At 38.1% G+C, this 22,291-nt stretch overlaps 1 protein-coding gene across 1 annotated transcript in view; it reads left to right on the top strand.

Annotated features, from left to right (window-relative positions):
- The window catches only part of CA10 (carbonic anhydrase 10), a 798,969-nt gene that overhangs the window by 595,267 nt on the left and 181,411 nt on the right, over window positions 1-22,291 (top strand). Inside the window, exon 4 of the mRNA XM_052657811.1 lies at window positions 21,798-21,983. Coding sequence (XP_052513771.1) covers window positions 21,798-21,983 — 186 coding nt within the window. The remainder of the gene's footprint in view (window positions 1-21,797; window positions 21,984-22,291) is intronic.

The following is a 22,291-nucleotide window of genomic DNA, read 5'->3' as shown; positions in this document are numbered from 1 at the left end:
CTCATTTCTGTTACCAGAAGCTATGAGCACCATACAGTCCTCATCTGGATTCAATAGTATCTAGCCCAGGACCTGCCTTGTGCCAAGGACCTGGGATATTGAGGTGAATAAGACATGAAGCCTGTTCTAAAATTCCTCATAGTCCTTGGAGGGGAATTCATAGGCTAATAATTACAAAGCAGCATGTATGTATTTTTAAACAGGATGCCATGGGAATTCTGGACAAGACAGCTTCATCACCATGTCTATAAAGCAGGAGTCCCCAAACCCCAGGCCATTGACCAGTATGTCTATGGCCTGTTAGGAATCAGGCACCCACAACAGAGGTGAGCTATGGATGAGTGAGCAAAACTTCATCTGCAACTACCATCGTTTACATTACACCTGATTCGTTACCACCTCCAGTCAGAGGAAAAGGAGACATAACTCATTGTCTGATTGTGTAGGGGCTGCTCTCCCCCTGAGCAATTAGGAGACAATTCTAAGTGTTTAGTTGAGAAATTGTGTGTCAATTTTAAAGATATACATTTTCTTTTCATATTTTAATATCTGTTTGGGAATATGTGTTCTATATGTGTTCTAATATGTTTTCTATAATGATGGTGCTTGTCAATTTATTTGTATTATTTTTTCTTTTCATTGTGAGACATAAAATCATGGTGCATTTTAAAAATCTATGACATCTGAGATTTGAGAAAGTACAGTAAAAAAAATGTTTAAATTAGGCAGTGAGTGAGGGGTAGAAAGGAAATAACAACATAAAATATAGGGGTATAGGAACAGAACTATGTATCTTAGCATTCAGAGAGAAGGGGACAGATTATAGAGACTTTGGGGAGCGGAGATTTTTAAAATAATTGTTGAATGATTGTATGTCAGAGACAAAGATGAGGAGAGTTCCTCTTGTGTGTGTGGGTTGGGAGGCGGGGGCAACAGTTAGAAGAAACTAGTAAAAAGAGGTTTTGCCCTATTACAGTTTCTTTTTAAAAGAGGTATATTAGTTACTCAGTCGTGTCTGACACTGTGCAATCCCATGGACTGTAGCTTGACAGGCTCCACTGTCCATGGATTTCTTTAGGCAAGAATACTTGAGTGGGTAGCCATTCCCCTCTCCAGGGGATATTCTCAACCCAGAGGTTGATGAAAACCCAGTTTCCCTCATTATAGGCAGATCCTTTACCTTCTGAGTCACCAGTAGGGGGTTGCATAATAGAAAGGTGCTCTGAGATCACCTCATTAAAAAGAAATCTGCATAAGTTTTCAGTTGGTAGGATGATAGAAGCAGAACAGGGAAGGCATGTGTGAAAGAATTGGATGATTTCTTTTTGGCCCTCTGGGTTTAAGATGGCCTTCTCCCTATAGAAAACAGGAGCATAGCACTGCCTTTAATTTGCTCATCTGTGAATATGCTCTTCTAATATCAGCTACATCAATTGTACAAATAACTTTTGAGTCATTCATTTGAAATTGAAAGGTACTATTTGCTTCCCCATGCTGAATACCCAGAGAGATAATTTTAGGATCCATTACAAATAATCTTCACCTTCACAGCGCACATACTGCACAGCCTTCCTTCAGTAGGCATTTTACTATATTAAGGATCCAAATTAGCTCATGTAAATGATGCTCTGGAGCCATGAAATATAATATCAGTTGCATAAAATTGAGCCATATAGTTCAGAGATATTGTTATTATTGCAGTATTTATCATATCATCTCTAAGATGAGATTCTAATAGGTACTGTCAACCACTTAAATATTTATTTGGGGCTTTTACTCATTGGTGATTTTTAGATTTATTTCTATTAGTCAAAGACTGGGGAAGAGGGAGAAGAGGGTTGGCAGGGATGGCAATGGTCGTTTGTATAATGATAAGCATTACAGAGGAGAGAGAGATACAGAAATGTGGCAAATCAGAAGAATCAGTATAGCAGAACAGGGCATGGCAGCATGTTTTTTTTTGTTTTTTTTTTTTTTTTTTTTTACTTTATTTTACTTTACAATACTGTATTGGTGTTGCCATACATTGACATGAATCCACCACGGGTGTATATAAGCTCCCAATCCTGAATCCCCCTCCCACCTCCCACCCCATATCATCACTCTGGATCATCCCCATGCACCAGCCCCAAGCATTCTGTATCCTGTATTGATGATAGACTGGCACTTCGTTTCTTACATGATAGTATACATGTTTCAATGCCATTCTCCCAAATCATCCCACCCTCTCCCTCTCCCTCTGAATCCAAAAGTCCATTCTATACATCTGTGTCTCATTTGCTGTCTCGCATACAGGGTCATCATTACCATCTTTCTAAATTCCGTATATATGTGTCAGTATACTGTATTGATGTTTTTCTTTCTGGCTTACTTCACTCTGTATAATCGGCTCCAGTTTCATCCATCTCATTAGAACTGATTCAAATGTATTCTTTTTAATGGCTGAGTAATACTCCATTGTGTATATGTACCACAGCTTTCAAATCCATTCATTTGCTGATGGATATCTAGGTTGTTTCCATGTCCTGGCTATTATAAACAGTGCTGCAATGAACATTGGGGTACGTGTCTCTTTCAGTTCTGGTTTCCTCGGTGTGTATGCCCAGCAGTGGGATTGCTGCATCATAAGGCAGCTCTATTTGCAATTTTTTAAGAAATCTCCACACTGTTCTCCAAAGTGGTTGTACTAGTTTGCATTCCCACCAACAGTGTAAGAGGGTTCCCTTTTCTCCACATCCTCTCCAGCATTTATTGCTTGTAGACTTTTGGATTGCAGCCATTCTGACTGGTGTGAAATGGTACCTCATTGTGGTTTTGATTGGCATTTCTCTAATAATGAGTGATGTTGAGCATCTTTTCATGTGTTTGTTAGCCATCTGTATGTCTTCTTCGGAGAAATGCCTATTTAGTTCTTTGGCCCATTTTTTGATTGGGTAGTTTATTTTTCTGGAGTTGAGCTGCATAAGTTGCTTGTATATTTTTGAGATTAGTTGTTTGTCAGTTGCTTCATTTGGTATTGTTTTCTCCCATTCAGAGGGCTGTCTTTTCACCTTACTTATAGTTTCCTTTGTTGTGCAGAAGCTTTTAATTTTAATTAGATCCCATTTGTTTATATTTGCTTTTATTTCCAGTATTCTGGGAGGTGGATCATAGAGGATCCTGCTGTGATTTATGTCGGAGAGTGTTTTGCCTATGTTCTCCTCTAGGAGTTTTATAGTTTCTGGTCTTACATTTAGATCTTTAATCCGTTTTGAGTTTATTTTTGTGTGTGGTGTTAGAAAGTGATCTAGTTTCATTCTTTTACAAGTGGTTGACCAGTTTTCCCAGCACCACTTGTTAAAGAGATTGTCTTTACTCCATTGTATATTCTTGCCTCCTTTGTCAAAGATAAGGTGTCCATAGGTGTGTGGATTTATCTCTGGGCTTTCTATTTTGTATAGAAATACAAAAAACCTCGAATAGCCAAAGCAATCTTGAGAAAGAAGAATGGAACTGGGGGAATCAACTTGCCTGACTTCAGGGTCTACTACAAAGCCACAGTCACTAAGACAGTATGGTACTGGCACAAAGACAGAAATATAGATCAAAGGAAAAAAAATTTTTTAAGAAAAGTGTACTTTTCTAACATGATTTCACAGTATATTGGAAAGAGTGGGACAGATATGCACTGAAATATTTCCTTCTTTGCTCGCTGGCTGTGCAGCCTCAAAAAATCCATGAACATCTCCGAGCCTAGTTTTTCTTTATCTATAATGGAGAGAACCTCACAGATTTTGCAAACAATAATAGGAGATGATCTGTGTAAGGCATTAGCTAGGAGTCTGTCACACCTCGGTCACAGGTTCCCCATGTCATCCCATGCTTGCTCCTGTCTCAGTCACTCTAGGAATACTAGTTCTTTCTTCCATTCCGTTTTGCACGTTTTATATTTTCCCATCCCCAGGTCTCTGCTATCCTAAGTATGTATGGACATCCCCAAGGCCCATCGTCAAGGCTCATTTCAGTGACAGCTCCTCTAGGAAACATCACTGGTGCTCCTGAACAGAGGTCATCTCTCCCTCCTCAACGCCAGTGTATGCAGTCCACATGGGCTATTTCACATTTACCATCTCTGACACTCACAGTTTTGTGACATATTTGCCCTCACTGAGCCTCAGTTTCTTCATCAAAATGGTGATAATAAAAACTATCTGTCTCTCAGGGCAGCAGCAAGGATCAAGTTGTTAATGCATGCACAGCAACAGACACATAGGCTTGACAGATGAGAGTGATGCTGATACATTCATCACCGTAGATCTAGATGTGACCTCTAGTCAGAAAACGTAACTGTCTTGACTGCCTGTTTCTAGAAAGGACCCATTCTGTTTCTAGAAATTGGTGTCTTTTTTTCACAGTCACCCCTCACTTTTTAGGAGCTACAGCAGTCAGTGACAACAGTATGAATCCAATAAAATATTGGATTGTGCAAGTCGTCCTTGAATTTGACTTCTGGATTATATTTACTTATCAGCCAAAGACCTTAAGTCTTCCTTCCATGGCACAGGAAAGGTTCATTATGGTTGCAGAGCCACTGAAAATTGCAAAGCACATAAAAACTGGACAATATGAAATACAAACTGCACAGTTGTTAACTGAGAAGACAGTTTAATTAATGCTTTAATTAATACAAAATAAATGGCTTTCATGTATGAAACAAAGGCTATGTATTCCTGGGTGGAGAAGAAGCAGTGGGATAGCAGCACTTGGGAATTTTCCCATTTGTATTCACCAATACACCTGTGAGAAAAAAGGTTTCCCACTTTTATATAATTTATCTTCTCATTTTATTTCATGATTTTCAGATTCAGCCAACTTCTTAGGAGGAGTATTAAAAAGTTTATAATTTAGATAACAGGGAGTTATACATCCTTAGTGAATAGTGCTAGGCAATGCATATCTGAGTTTCAAGGACAGTAGATTCTAAACACCAGCCCAGGTGACTGTCATTTGTCTACTTTCATGCATGGTTGCTTCATAAATTTTACTATATGAATCACTAAAAAATAAAAGGAGAGGAAAAGAAAAACCTGAACAGATAGTGAACTGTGTATGCAGGTGGGAAGCAGATACAACTTACTAATACCGTGCTCCTAATATATTCCTGGGGTGTTTAGTGCTCCTGAGTCTAGCATCTCCAACAGCTGCCCAATTTGCTCAATCCTTAATATGAAACTATGAGAAAGAACAGGTTAGAAAAGAACACTGACTAGGCTACCCTGTCCAATAAGGCAGTCACATGTGGCTATTGCATACCTGAAATGTAGCAAGTCTGAATTGATATGTTCTTTGAGTGTAAAATACATACCGAATTTCAAAGACATTATAAAAAAGTGAAGTCAAACATCTCATTATTATTTTTGTATAGGTTGCGTGTTGAAGTAATATTTTGGATATATAGGATTAAACGAAATATGTTTTTAATTTTTTTCTTTTTTCTTTCTTTTTACATGTAACTTTTCGCTACTAGAAAATTTAAGATTGTAAATGTAACTTTGCTTCCTATTTCTATGGGCAGCTACTCTAGACTAGCTCCTGGGCCCACATGATAACCATTGTACCTCATCCAAGATTTAGCATTTGATGTGATTGCCCAAAGTGTATCTTATTTCAATTTAAAAATCATTTTTTTTACTTATAAATTTAAAACAATACCAAAAAGCACAAGAGTGCAAAGTGAATTTTGTATCCTGTCTCTCCTTTCCCTGATTCCCATTGTTTTCTCCCCTCAAGGCAAGCATCACCTGATTTATCTTGTACACCCTTCCAGAGATACCCAGGACACTGCCCCCAAATGTCCCCACCATTTCCATCACACCTCACCTACCTCACTTATTTATGTTGCCCAATGATCACTGTGGGCATTTGAGAATGTCCTAGAGGGTAGCAGTTCTTGATAAACAAGAGCCCATAGGGTCAAGTACATGATGAGAGATAAATGTTAAATAATTATCTTGCATTCAATGGCATGAAGAATGAACCAAAGGACTTATCCTCTAAATACTTTCCAGACATTTACTATTTTTAATTTCTTTGAAAAACTGGCATCAAGGATTCTAACCCAACCAGTGGGACCCAGGACACCCACGTGGAAGAATTTTAAGAAGGTGATCTGTCTGCTCTTTTGGTGCCTATGTGCCATTGTGTCCCACCAAGCTTTTCTTAGGAGACATTTTTCTCTTTGAACACCAAATAACTGGAGATGCAGAGTTAAAGCCTGTGAATCAGAGATTGAATTAAGTGACATTAAGCTAGAAATACTTCTCTAAGACAAGTTTTAGTATGTTAATTAAGGTGGACTAACTTTGAATTTTCACAGAATAAGAATAAATTATGTCCTGAAAATGAGTCAATATATGTTTAGAAAGATATTTTATACTATTGTCTTTCTTGGAATTATCTTTTTTTTAATTTTTATTTTTAATTGCAGAGTAATTGCTTTATAACTTTGGGTTGCTTTCTGCCATACAACAATGTGAATCAGCTACAAGCATACATATATTCCCTACCTCATGAGCCTCCCTCCCATCCCCTCATCTCACCTCTCTAGGTCATCACAGAACATAAGGCTGGGCTCCCTATGTTATTATATAGCAACTTCTCACCAGCAATCTGTTTTACACATGGTAATATATATATATATATTTCAAAGCTACTCTCTGAATTCACCTCACCTTATTCTTCCACTACTGTGTCCACAAGTCCATTCTCTATATCTGTGTCTATTCCTGCCCTGCGAATAGGTTTATCAGTACCATTTTTTTATATTCAATACATATGCGTTAATATATGATATTTGTTTTTCTTTTTCTGACTTACTTTAATGTGTATAATGGGCTCTAGGCTTGGCCATCTCAGTTCAACTGACTCAAATTCATTCTTTTTATGGCTGAGTAATATTCCATAGTATATAGGTACCACTTCTTTATCCATTCATTTGACAATGGACATCTATGTTGCTTCCATATCCTGGCTATTGTAAATAGTGCTGCAATGAATATTTGGGTACATATGTCTTTTTTTTAATATAATATATGTTTAATTGCTTAATTAATTTTGAAGTATAGATGATTGACAATGTTATGTTAGTTTCTGATGTATATCAGAGTGATTCATTTACATATACATTATATATATATATATTATTTTTCATATTTTTTCAGTTACGATTTTTCTTAATTATGGTTTTCTCAAGCTTTATGCCCTGTAGTGGGATTGTTGGGTCATACTGGCACTAGTGGTAAAGAACCGGCCTGGCGGTGCAGGAGACTTAAGAGACGTGGGTTCAATCCATGGGTTGGGAAGATCCCCTGTAGAAGACCATAGCAACCCACTCCAGTATTCTTGCCTGGAGAATCCCATAGGCAGAGGAGCCTAACAGGCTATAACCCATAGGGTCACACAGAGTCAGACATGGCTGAAATGACTCAATACATCATGGCACTGTTTTATTTCTAGTTTTTCTTCCATAGCAGATGTATCAATTTACATTCCCATCAACAGTACAAGAGGGTTCCCTTTGCTCCACACCCTCTCCAGCATTTATTGTTTTTAGATTTTTTGTTAATGGACATTCTGACAGATATGAAGTGCTACCTCATTGTAGTTTTGATTTGCATTTCTCCAATAATGAGGAATGTTGAACATCTTTTGATATTCTTGTTGGCCATTACAGATGTCTTCTTTAGAGAAATGTCTGTTTAGGTCTTCTGGCCATATTTTGATTGGGGCTTGTTTTCTGATATTGAGCTGCATGAGCTGTTTGCACATTTTGAAAATTAATCCTTTATCAGTTGCTTTGTTTGCAATTATTTTCTCCCATTCTGAAGGCTTTCTTTTCATCTTCTTCATAGTTTCTTTTGCTTTAATTAAGTCCCATTTACTTATTATTTCCATTATTCTATAATGTGGGCAAAGAAGATTTTGCTATGATTTATGTCAATGTTTGTTGAGCTTATATTTTCCTCTAAGAGTCTTATAGCTTCTGTTCTTACTTTTATGTATTTAATCCATTTTGAGTTTATTTATGTTTATACCATTAGGACGGATAAGGAAATGGCAACCCAGTTCAGTACTCTTGCCTAGAGTATCCTGTGGACATGACTGAAGCGACTTAGCATGCATGCATGCATTGGAGAAGAAAGTGACAACCCACTCCAGTGTACTTGCCTGGAGAATCCCAGGGATGGGGGAGCCTGGTGGACTGCCATCTATGGGGTTGCACAGAGTCACACACGACTGAAGCGACTTAGTAGCAGCAGCAGTACTGTTAGAAAATGTTCTAATTTAAGTCCAGTTTCCCAGCTCCATTTATTGAAGAACTTGTCTTTTCTCCATTGTACTTTCTTACCTCCTTTGTCAAAGATAAGGTACCAAAAGTGAGTGGGTCAGTCTGAGGGTGGACCTGGAGCAGCATCCAGATATGCTCAGAATATCATCTTGTCCACTTCTTCTCTATAAATAAAAAGCAAGTAGTATTGATGTACTAGGGATACAACAGGAAGTATGAAAAGTAAATACAGAGAAACATGTCTGTATTATCCCCCTCCCTACCGAAAATTATTTCCATTTATAGGCATGTACTCTACCTAAGCTTAATTTGAGCTATCACACAACCCCCAAAAGGAGTAGTGGTTGTTCAGTCATTAGGTCATGTCTGACTCTTTGAGATCCCATGAACTGCAGCATTCCAGGCTTCCCTGTCGTTTACTATATCTTGGAGTTTGCTCAAACTCATGTCTTTTGAGTCAGCGATGCCATTCAACCATCTCATCCTCTGTTGTCCCCTTTTCCTGCTGCCTTCAATCTTTCTCAACATCAGTGTCTTTTCAAATAAGTCAGCTCTTTGCATCAAGTGGCCAAAGAACTGGAGTTTCAACTACAGCATCAGTCCTAGCAATTAATATTTAGGGGTGATTCTTTTAGGATTAACTTATTTGATCTCCTCACAGTCCAAGGGACTCTCAAGAGTCTTCTCCAACATCACAATTCAAAAGCAACCATTCTTCAGCGTTCAGCCTTCTTTATGGTCCAACTCTCACACTTGTACATGACTACTGGAAAAACCACCGCTTTGATTATATGGACCTTTGTCAAAAAAGTGATGTCTCTGCTTTTTAATGCACTGTCTAAGCTTGTCATAACTTTTCTTTCAAGGGGCAAGAATGTTTCAATTGCGGCTGCAGTCAACAGCTGCAGTGATTTTAGAGCCCAAGAAAATAAAGTCTTTCATTGTTTCCATTGTTTCCCCATCTATTTGCCATGAAGTGATGGGACTGGATGCCGTGATCTTAGTTTTTGAACGTTCAGTTTTAAACCAGTTTTTAAAGTCTCCTCTTTCACCTTCATCAAAAGGAACAGAGGAGCAAATATTTCCAAGAGGGCAGCACTGCTGTTCAATCAGCTGATACCACCTTCATTCTGATTACTCTATACAGTTGGTTGCTCTCTAGAGAATCCCAGAATTTTGATACAAATGAGATGCTTGGCAAGAATTCTCTAAGCATTAAAATGCCTAGCATGCCGATTTAGAGTTCTAGTCCAGCTAAGAGAATTGGAAAACTAATCTTTCACCCAAAACTGAACCACAGTGATACAGATGAGGCTGGCTTTTTAAGGGCTAGGAGAAACACAGTGGAGGAGAAAGAGACGAACCTTGAAATCAGACAGTTTGCATCCAATCTCTGACTCTTTAGCCCACTATCTGTAATGTCACTGAGCAAGTTACACAACCTTCTGTGTTTCAATTTCCTCATCTGGAAAATTGGAAGGTCACACCTGCCTACAGATTTTGTGTAAGGGTTTAAAATGTCCATAAGATGCAGAAGTAAAATTATCAAAATTAAATTTTACTCATAAGATTAAATCATTCAAGTAACATTAAATTAATAAAACCATTAGTTGGCAGCAATGGCTCAATAAACAAGAAATATATAGGACTCATGCCTGGAAATCTATATACCAGGGTTATAGTGGAAAAACTCATTCCAGACACATCTTTCTGCTTCCCTCTCCCTGATCAGATACTGTGCAAACCTTGGGCATAGGTGAAGGGCTTCAGTGCCAACAACTATGTAAGGGAAGAACATACCAAGCCTAATGCCAGCTACCTGCCCTTAAGAGAGATGGAGGATAAAGAACATTCTCTTTACATAGCCTATACCTTTGCAGATCAGGCAGCATCTTTCACAATATTCCTAATTCCTCTTGTCATTACCAATCATGGTAAGGGATTCTTTACTGCAGCCTAGCAACCCTGAAGTATTCAAATTGAAAGATATCATCTGTGATTTGATGAATCAGTATTACCATACATAGGTTAAATTTCTATCTTAAGAATAATAATAGGATTAGTATAATTATAAGAATCACATTTGATTATTGCATCTAGTTTTTCAATATTGACTCCAGACTCCCAGTCTCTTCATATAGGAAGAGCAGAGTGACTTAGATGGACGGGTTACAGAGAGACAAGTAAACTAGCATTCCTAGGGAATAAAACCTCTATCCTCCCTGCAGGGTTAAGAGTGATGGGTGAGATTATACTTTAACCTGCCTGTGCAACTCCATCTATGCCAACTCAAAGCTCATCATTCTAGTCCAGCTCCTTTTTCTTTTTACCCACATCTCAGTAACTCCCTTTCCAACTACTCCAACTTGCAAGCTCCAAATATTTATCTTCTCTTTCTTTCAAAGGTACATTGCAAAAATGGCTGATTCTAATACTCCATGTCTTTTACCTTCATCTCCCCTTTCAGCATCTAATACCCTTCATTTGTACTTAGTGCTCTAAAGTCATGGCACAAAACATTTGAACAACCACTGAGAGAAGCTCTATATCCAGATGAGTGATATCATGTAAATGATATGTCCAGGTGTCAGGCATTTTTTTTCTATTTTTTTTAATTGACTGTGGTAGTTGTGTATACACCTCTCAGTGCTCTGACATTTCTGAGTCCGTATTCTGTTGTACCCTGAGTGTAAAAAAAAATTTAAAAGACAAATAAAAGAATAAAAGGAAGGGCTGATGTGCTGCACAGAGCAAGAAGCAGAGTTAACTGGTTGATTTCTAGTCTTGGGTCTGCAACTTAGTTGTTATACAGTCTTAGATAAATCTCTCAACCTTTCTGTGTCCCAGTTTCCAGTTTTATTCATTGAAAATTTGGGCTTGATTATCGCTGAAGTCCCTTTCACTCTAAAACCCACCTCAATTTTGCTAATCTATGTATATGTTCATTATAGTGAGGCCAATAGTTTGACTCCAGTTGCTTCTGCCACACTGTTTATTCTTCCATGGATGCTTCCAGAGTGTCTATATGAACAATAAGCCTACTGGCTTCATGAATTCAGCCTATAGAAATCAACCTTTTGGCATCTTGAGCTACTCTGTAGGAAACCAGATTAAGTGATGTTTTTAAATTTCTTGTGCTCACTAATTACATTTAAACATTATGAGTTTGACCACCCAGTTGATAAAGCCAATACTAGGATAATCAGGTATGAATCCATACCTCAACAACCAGCAAGTGTGTACTGGAGTTTCTCCTGCTGCCTGGATGGTAAAGAAATCCCCAAGGATATTTAGGCCAGGGCTTGCCAAAAAAAATTAAACCCAACCTCTCACATCTGTGGGGAATCATATTTTGATTTTAAGAGTTTATCTCCAATCCCAGCAGCTACTTATAAGCTAAATGATTTCCCAGACACTTTTTCTGCCAACTCCTGCCCTTTTCTCTTTTAAGAGCTTATAATTTGGAATCAGATAACCCAGGGATGCATTCTGACTCTGCCAGTTTCTAAACTTACAGCTTTAGATAGGGTCATGTAGCTCCTTGAGCCTCATCTCCTTCTTTTATAACATGGATTTTAAAGTCTTCCTCACATGGGCAGCACAGGATTAAGTGAAAACAGTAACTCAAGCCCTAGTACACAACATAATCGCTGATACTGTCGTGGATGTTAGGGTTACAGTCATGAGCCAAGTGTGTTCGTCAAATTACTGTAAAAAACAACCTGCTAGAGAAGACTGAATCCTAAAGGAAAGAGTACCACCACTTCTGTTAGGAGTGAGACAGGTTTCTGCCAGTTCTATATGGGAAAATAAATTGAGACTATTATTAAAATTCTACAATGTAAGTGACAAATAGTTTCAAGGGTTTAGACCTGATAGAAAGAATGCCTGCAAGAACTATGGATGGAGGTTCATAACATTGTACAGGAGGCGGTGATCAAAACGATTCCCAAGGAAAAGAAATGCAAAAAGGCAAAATGATTGTCTAAGGAGGCCTTACAAATAACTGAGAAAAGAAGAGAAGTTAAAGGCAAATGAGAAAAGGAAAAATATACCCATCTGAACACAGAGTTCCAAAGAATAACACTGAGAAATAAGAAAGCCCTCCTCAGTGATCAATGCAAAGAACTAGAGATGAACAATAGAATGGGAAAGGCTAGAGATCACTTCAAGAATACTGAAGATACCAAGTGAACATTTCATGCAAAGATGGGCACAATAAAGGACAGAAATGGTATAGACCAAACAGAAGCAGAAGATATTCAGAAGAGGTGGCAAGAATACAGAGAAGAACTATATAAAAAAGATATCTTAATGACCCAGATAACCATGATGTTGTGATCACCCACCTAGAGCCAAACATCCTGGAGTGCAAAGTCAAGTGGGCCTTAGGAAGCATCACTATGCACAAAGCTATTGGAGATGATGGAGTTTCAGCTGAGCTATTTCAAATCGTAAAAGATGATGCTGTTAAGTGTTACACTCAATATGCCAGCAAAATTTGAAAACTCAACAGTGGCCATAGGACTGTTAAAGGTCAAATTTCATTCCAATCCCAAGGAAAGGCAAAGCCAATGAATGTTCAAACTAGCACACAAAGGCACTTATTTCACAATCTAGTAAAGTAATGCTCAAAATTCTCCACGCTAGGCTTCAACAGTATGTGAACTAAGAACTTCCAAATGTTCAAGCTGGATTTAGAAAAGGCAGAGGAACCAGAGATTAAATTGCCAACTTATGTTGACTCATAAAAATAAAAGAAAATTCCAGGAAAACATCTACATCTGTTTCGTTGACTATGCTAAAGCCTTTGACTGTGCAGATTGCAACAACCTGTGGAAAATTCTGAAAGAGATGGGAATACTAGAACAAGTTACCTACCTCATGAGAAACCTGTATGCAGGTCAAGAAACAATAGTTAGAACCTGCATGGAACAATGGAACAGTTCAAAATTTGGAAAGGATCATGACAAGGCTATATATGGTCACCCTGCTTACTTAACATATATGCAGAGTACATCATGCAAAATGCTGGGGTGAATAAAGCACAAGCTGTAATCAAAATTTCCAGGAGAAATATTAATAACTTCAGATATGCAGATGATACCAGCCTTATGGCAGAAAGTGAAGAGGTAGTAAAGAGCCTCTTGATGAAGGTAAAAGAGGAGAGTGAAAAAGCTAGTTTAAAATTCAACATTCAAAAGACGAAGATAATGGCATCCGGTTCCATCACTTCGTGGCAAATAGATTAGGAAACAAGGGAAACAGTGACAGACTTTATTTTTTAGGGCTCCAAAATCGCTGCAGATGTTGACTGTAGACATTAAATTAAAAGATGTTTGCTCCTGGGAAGAAAAGCTATGACAAACCTAGACAGTATAGTAAAAATCAGAGACATTACTTTGCTGAAAAATGTTTGTCTAATCAAAGCTATGTTTTTTTCCAGTAGGCATGTGTGGATGTGAGAGTTGGACTGAGGGCTGAGCACCAAAGAATTGATGCTTTTCAACTGTGGTGCTGGAGAAGACTCTTGAGAGTCCCTTGAACTGAAAGGAGATCCAACCAGTCCATCCTAAAGGAAATCATCCCTGAATATTCATTGGAAAGACTGATACTGAAGCTGACGGTTTAATATTGACCACCTGATGCAAAGAGCTGACTCAGTAGAAAAGACATGATACTGGGAAAGACTGAAGGCAGGAGGAGAATGAGACGACAGAGGATGAGATGGTTGGATGGCATGACTGACTCAAAGGACATTAGTTTGAGCAAGCTCTAGGAGATGGTGAAGGACAGGGAAGTCTGAAGTGCTGCAGTCCATGGGGTTGCAGAGTAGGACACAACTGAGCAACTGAAAAACAATAAAATATTTAAATTCTAAAGTTTACAGGGTCATTGAGAAATGGAGTGCAGCATCTCCATGGTAGCTTAAAAGCTGTTTAAGACAGTAGGAAGACCATGAGCTTTTGCTCATAAAGTCTTTTGAGTGGTAGCACCCTCTCTTGCTCCTCACATAACCTTGAATAGTCTTTAGCTTTTATTTATACCTAGTTTTATGATCCAAAATGTGACATAGCATGTGACATATAATAAGTTCTCAAAATTCTTGTGTGTCTCCTACCCTGACTCTGTCATCCATCTGTGCTAAGAATCAACCTTTGTTCATCAAATGACAGTATTTCCCTTTTACACAGCTGGAAATCTGTTTCCTGTTCTATACTCTATTTGTAGTACTGCATTTCCATGACTGCTGTGGAGAATTGTTTCTGAGTATTAAGAGGAGATTTCAGTCAGACTGCTTTGAGAGAGAATAGAAATAGAATAGAATAAAAATGTCGCATAAGCTTTGTAACACACCAAACAAGTAACTGTTTATTGAATGTTTTGTAATTTCTGAAAGTGAAATTCGCTCAAGCTTAGCTGTCCACATTAGACATCAACCATACACGTGCTATCTCCATTAAGCCAAAAGATTGTCACATTTATTTTGTGAATTAGGTCTTTTAAAAAAGATGCTTTTCCTCTTTTTTTCCACAATCTTATAATAAGAAGTTTGACAACCTGAAGGACTTGAACAGAATCATCTCTAATATCCCAGGCAAACTCAAAGATAAAGCTATCTTGTTGTGTGTATAATCAATTTATTAAAAGCAATTTATTTTAAAAGTTATTAATAAATTGTTTTTTTAATTATCTATAATTCAAACATACATTATTGCAAACTGGCTATCTTCCGATATGACTGATGTTTGGAGAACATCTTTAGTACAGTTGACTTTTTAAACTATATAATATAGAAATTATGTGTGCACGCATGCTAAATCACTTCAGACTCTTTTTGTGACTTTACGAACTGTAGCCCGCCAGGCTCCTCTGCCCATGGGATTCTCCAGGCACGAATATGGAGTGGGTTGCCATGCCCTCCTTCAGGGGATCTTTCCAATCCAGGGATCAAATCCGTATCTCCTGTGTCCCCTCCATTGCAGGCTGACTCTTTACTGCTGAGCCACCATGGAAGCCCACAGAAAATACATACTATTATATTACATATATCAACCTGTTATGTGTCGTATTAGCATAGCTGCTTAAGAGCTGTTTAAGGAAGATGTAGTAAAGAAAGTAAATGGGATTTGAAGATAAATATGATGGTTAATTTTATGTGTTAAGTTGTCTGAGTTATGGTGCCTGGATATTGGGCCAAACACTATTTTGGATGTTTCTGTGAGGGTAGTTTAAGTAAACTCCATGAGTTGGTGATAGGCAGGGAGGCCTGGCGTGCTGCAATTCATGGGGTCGCAAAGAATCAGACAGAGACTGAATTGACTGACTGACTAAACTGTGAGGGTAGTTTTGTATAATATAAATTTTTAAGTCAGGGGGCTTTAAATAACGCAGACTTCCCCTCATAATTTGTCTGGATCTCATTGCATCAGTTGAAAATCAGAGTAGAACAAAAAGACTGGCCTCCCCAGGCAAAAAAGAATGCCGAAGTAATTGGCCTTAGGACCTGAACTGCATCATCAGTTACTTCTGAGATCTCTAGCCTGCCAGGACACCCTTCAGATTTTGGACTCACCAGCCTCCATAATCACGTGAGCCAATTCTTTAAAATAAATCTCATTCTACACTGTATTGTTTCTGTTTCTCTGAAGAACCTTAATACAATAAATAACCCCAGATCTTATGAATTCTGAACCACTGAGGGTTTCCTATTCTATCAATCCATATTTGAAGAATGCATTGGTAGGTAGTAAGCGTGTGATCTAATAGTTCCCAGTGGTTAAAAGTATAGGCTTTAGAGCCAGAGACATGTGGAATCAAGCTCTGGCTCCCTTGTTTTTGCCTCAAGATGCGAAGAAGTCACAGAGACCAAGGAGAACAGGTATGCCTGTGGAAGGCCTCCACGCTATGCAGACTTGGCCCCATAGCTTCCCATCCAAGAGGAAGCAAACAGCACAGATCTAAGTACCACACTAGATTTGGTGATGGATAAATTGTGAAGATTAATTAAGTTCAGATTCAGTACTTAGCACCATGTGTGCGTATATGCCTGCTCAATCATGTCCAACTCTTTACAATCTCATGGGCTGTAGCTTGCCAGCTCCTCTGTTCATGGGATTTCCCATGCAAGAGTAGTGTTGTGGAGTTCCATTTCCTCTTCCAGGGGATCTTCCTGAGCCAGGGATCAAACCCGAGTCTCCTGTGTCTCTTGCATTGGAGGTGGATTCTGTACCATTGAGCTATCCAGGAAGCTTGTACTTAGCACCATATCTGACACCAATTAAGGATTCAAACCAAGATGCCAAGTGTTGTAAATAGGATTGTTGCCCATTTTCAAAGAATTAAAAATCCCCTTTAAAATATTGGCTGATTTTTTTTTTTCCTTCTAATGCTGCAATGCCAGCAGAATGAAAGAGGAAATGAGCCCATTAATAAAAGGCCCTGGCTAACTGTGAGCTGCCACAAAACACTGTATCTGCCATATTAGAACAGCCAACTTTACAATGTGAGCATTTGCTCACATCAAGATCATTAGACTGGGAATCAGGAGACAAGACATTGAGCATTCGCCAACCACACTTACTTCTCTCGCTTACAAAATGGGCATGACATCTCTCATCTCATTTTGTAGTGAATTAAAATAAAACAAAAAGGAGAACTGTGAGGCAGCCAGAGGTAACCTGGATATCTCCTGCAGCTTCAACTTATATCCTGAATGGTCTGAACTCAGTTTCCTGGTCTACATAATACAACTTTTTCCAACATGCTCTGCATCAAAGTAGTTCACAGGGAACACTATAAATTAGCATTACAGGTAAGATGACACTACTGCAATGTTAATTACTACAGTGCAGATGTACCATTAGATATCATATATAATGTTGTCAAGCCTCTATTTTTAAATTAAAGTGCAACACACCATTACCTTGGATACACAATTTTTTTTTTTTTTTTATCAGAGTCGGGGGGAAGGGGACTGGGGATAGGGTTGTTGTCTCTAATTGTTAGAATACATAAGCAAATGGTAGAATTTCAGATGGATTGCCCATAATTTCCTTCTCTCACTCTGGTCCCTATAATAATGAAGATTGTGAGCTCCTTGAGGGCAGAGACCATTCCTGGTTTTACTCACCACACTGTCCCCAGATACTGGCACACAGCCAGTGAAATGAATAAAGATAGAGCCTTGGAAGTAGAAGAAGTCTGGAAGTATGGAATGGAAGAATTAGAAGGCATGCTAGTTTATTCCTGGTTATCCTGGTTTCAAGTTTGCTTCATGGCCTTCAGAATGATCTTGAATATTTCCCATATCCAAAGCTTTAAAATCCAAAATGACAGGCAACTGAATCATCACAATGCAGAAGTCAGTGAAAGTTATTCATTGTGAATTTTAGAAAGTGGCACTATATTCCACTAGGCTATAGTCTCTCGACATCAGGTCCCTTCACATCAGCTAAGCACTCATTGTCAAAAGTAAGGAAGGAAAAGAATTAAAATTTTTGATCATTACATGTATTAAGTTTCACAACAAACTCATGAAGGAATTTTTCCCAGTTTTTATATGTGTAAAAATCACATCTTAACCACCTCTTAACACACATCTTAAAACCACATCTTAACCTTAACTTGTACATTCAGCAGTATGAAGTACAACCTCCATCCATATCTAGAACTCTTTTTGTCTTGCCCACTCAATAGGCATAACTCTATGCCCATTGAGCAATAACTTCCATTCTTCTCTGCCCCTCCTCCCCAAACCCTGGTAACCACAATTCTGCTTTCTATTTCCATGATTTTGACTATTCTAGGTACCTCATATAAGTGGAATCCACTTATATTTGAAGTAATTACTGAAGAGCTTATTTCTATCATTTTGGTATTCATTCTATATGTCTCATACTTTTTTATCCCACACTTTCATAGGATTAATTCTCTTGTCTCTATTTTACTATTAAGGAAACTGAAGCTTCAAGAAATTAACTGAACTACCCAAGTAACCAAGAGGCATACTGGGAATCTTTTGACTCAAGAGCCCTTTATTCTTGTCTCTACTTTGTGTCAGGGTGTTTTCTAAGTACTTGGAAGGTGCAGACAAACATAGGACATGGTCTCTGCTTTGCTTCAGTGGGCAATAAGTTTCTTAGGAAAGTTCGACAAATACACTGAGATGATTTTTAGAAGTGCAGGGAAGTCAAGTATACTTGTTTATTTGAATAGAGCACATATCCTATGAGAATTTGAAGTAGCTCCTGTATGCAGCTTGCATACTATAGGTACCTCATGAATGTTGCTAGTTGAATTAAGGTCATTTGAAGAGAATATAAGATCCAGTTCTGCTTTGTGGGATCGACTCTCGACAACAGATTGATTCAGCAATAGACAATAAGCACTGTAATAATGCACACACCATTTAACCCAGAGTTTGTGTAATGAAATATCTCTGAACTAGTAAAAATATTTTTCCATCAGGATGCTCATTGCAGTATTTTGTTGTTGTTGAATCAAAGATCCAGTTGTAGTGCTATACAATTTTCACACAAATGATTTCAAATAATCCCATATTAATCCCTTTTCTCTTCTACTCCTATATTGCTTCTCCCTCCTTTCCTCTCCCCACTGGTAACCACATTGCAATATTTTTAGCAGTAGTGAAAAGGTAAAGTGTAAAGTTAAAGTGTAAAGATTCAACAGTGAGTTATATATTTTTACAGTGGAATATTATGAAATCACTTCAAAGTGATATTGCAGCAAAATGGTTAATAATCTCAAAATATTCAAGTGACTAAAACTAATATATGTTTACTATATATTAGTATAAAATGATATGTAATAGATATGTTAAATTATTATACATGATAGTTGTATGTAATATATTAAATATATAAATTTTATATAATATATTTACATATTTAGGCAATCCATGTAAAAATAATTTATTACATATATAAAATAATCTCATTAAAATATAGGCATATATGGTTATGAGCATGAAGAGGTGTATGCCAAAATATTAGTTAATTATTGGTTAGCTGTGGAATTGTGACTGATTTTTATTTCCTTGTGCTGTTCTGTATCTTCCTACTCATATATAATGCCTATGTATTATCTTAATAAGTAGAAAAAATAAATTTTGCTGAAATTGAAAACAGTGTCAAACACAAATCTCTCTCTACCACTTCATTGCAAAGAAAGCCTTGAACTGAGACAAGAAAAGAAGACAAACTCTTGTTATGTAACACTGACTAAATATACATTTACTTGAGATTGGAAAAAGAAGTAGAGTCTTTGATATGCATCATTTGGTTCAAGGAACAGATAACTTTCAAAAAATAAATCCTTTTGTAAGATACAAAGTATCAGAGGAAGTGCAGCCTGGGCTTCATGAAGGAACTGGAACAAAGATGTGCAAGGGATTTCTGAAGGTAAAGTAGATATTGTCTCCAATTCTCTCTGTTTGCATAGTTTCCTCTGCCACTGTTGGCATATCTACTGCCTTCTTCTCTTGCTCTGGTAAGACTTTCTAGCTGATCAGCAGACTAACTATCTGAGCCCCAAATGACTTTCTAGTTCAGCTACTCTAGACTGTCCAGAGTTTTTGTTGATAGTTTCAGACTCAAGGACAGAGAAGATGATTGACTTAATATATGTCAGTTGTATTTTGCTGTATAACAAATCTCAAAGCTTAGATACTGAGAAGAGTCAATTGTTTTAGCTCCACAGGGTATGGGAAGCTATGGTCTGTGGAAAATTCTTCTGGTTTAGGCCAGACTAAGCCAATCAATTGGTGGATCAGTAATAGAATGGCCTAGTCTAAAATGGCTTCTACTGGGATGGTTCTCCTCACTCTGATGTCATGCTCTAGCAGGCTAGCTCAGGCTTGTTTGCATGTTGGCCTCAAGTTTCTGAAAAGGAGTAAGGACACATGCAAGGTCTCTGAAAGCTTGCTCTTAGAATATTGTATCCAACAAGTGACAGGAACTGTCCAAATTCAAGGGGTGAAGGAGAAAGCTCCTCCTATCTTGATGTGAGTAGCTACAAGGTCACATGGTAAGTAGTGTAATTACAGGGAGAGGAAGAATTCTAACCATTTTTGCAATTTGCCAATAATCTTCCAAGGACCCAGGCTGACACAGGTTCCATCTTGTAGTTGTACCACATTTACATATTTTCATATTGCCCCCTTGATTGATGCAGCAGGTGAAGAAAGAAACTGGAGAATTATGCATAAGCTTTTCACTGTTTCACTGGAAATTGCACTTGTCATGGCCCCTCAGAGACCATGGCCAAAATCAGCCACGTGAGCTCTACCTTATGGCAAGACAGTGTAACAATAAGTCAGTGAAGTATTTAATGAGCACTGCTGTCTCTGCCACAGTGAGAAATCTATAGAACTAAAATAACTAATCATTCACAGGACTGGTGTTAGGAAACTGTAGGCTCAGGTAAGGCTAATGCTGTAGAGCAAATATATAAAAAACCTATCTAATTAAGTTATCAGAAGTTATGTGAATCCCTTAAAAAGTCCCTAGGGCTGAACCCAAAGAAGTCAGAGTAAATAGGTAGAAAATACAAGAAGCTCAGAAACCAGTAGCCCAGAAGCATATAATCCAGACCCATTCAAAGTTTCCTTTAAACTTTCAATCTGCTCCTAAAGCGAGGTTGACCCAAGAGACGAAGGCAATGCAGTTCCAGGTAAGATTCAGTGTTTTAGAATCAAGTGTTTAGAGGCACTAATGTCATAGTCAAGAAAATGAAAGTGAGCATCAAGTCAAAGAGGAAAGAAGGAAAAGAAACCTTAAGTAGTAAAACCTTAGCAGCTTGCATGGGCTGAAGCAAAAGAGAATAAGAATCTGTGAAATTAGAAACTTGTATGAAACTTTTTAGCTCAACATTGAAGCCATGAGTTGCAAGGACAGATCAAAGTTCTGACTCTGTACAGGGTAAGAGAAGGACCTAAAGCAAGACACTCCAGACTGGATGCTTGAGACTTCAGACCTAAGCCTCAGTCTCCCCCTAGAGTTTGTTCCTGTTCACTCATTTTATCTCCCTCACTTCTCTCTTGGTAACATCTCATCCTTACTAATTGCTTTCTTCAATTTCTCATACCTGAGATTTTAACTTTTGCAGTATCTTTACATTCCAAATATTTATGGTAAGAAGCCCAGTTAATTCTTTATAAGGCTCAGTGCCCAAAATATTAGTCACAATTGATAAAGTCTCCTTTGAATTTCTACCTCATATTCCTAATTGACAATGTGGCTTGTGCCTCACAGAAAGTACCATAGAGACCATGTAAGACAGGAATGCCCTCTAGGAAACCTGTCACTTCCTACTCCATATGTGGACTTAGCTTAGTGTCTTACTATCAAAAAGAAACAAAAGGGATTGGTCTAAACACCATGCTGGGTTGAGTGAGAAACTGAGAAATGGAAGAAGAGCCTTTTTTGACCTATTGCCCATTGTCTTGCAGGTCAGTGGAACCATGTACAACACTGGAAGACATGTGTCCTTGCGTCTGGACAAGGAACACTTGGTTAACATATCAGGAGGGCCAATGACATACAGCCATCGGCTGGAGGAGATCCGGCTACACTTTGGGAGTGAGGATAGCCAAGGGTCAGAGCACCTCCTCAATGGACAAGCCTTCTCTGGGGAGGTATGTGGGGTTATTGAAGTAGTATGAGTAAGTGCCAATTAGTAAAATTTGATGCTGATTTATATCCAAGGTGGGAGACAGATTGAAAGACTGCTCTTGAATCTATGAAATAAGAATATCTGTGCCTCCTTTCTCCATCTGTCTTTTGTAAGTTGATACAGATGTTTATAATGAGCTTCCAGCATTCTCCAGGGAAGACCACAGTGATACTTGAAAGTTCCTCCCGAGACACTGGTAAACTCCTTTGTGACTAATGCCCTAAGATATCACCAGAACATTATTTTTACCCTAAACCCTCACCTTCTATG

This window comes from Budorcas taxicolor, chromosome 19 (assembly GCF_023091745.1).
Source record: "Budorcas taxicolor isolate Tak-1 chromosome 19, Takin1.1, whole genome shotgun sequence".
NCBI lineage: Eukaryota > Metazoa > Chordata > Mammalia > Artiodactyla > Bovidae > Budorcas > Budorcas taxicolor.
The sequence above is the reverse complement of the archived record's forward strand: the minus strand, read 5'-3'. Positions and strand labels throughout refer to the sequence as shown.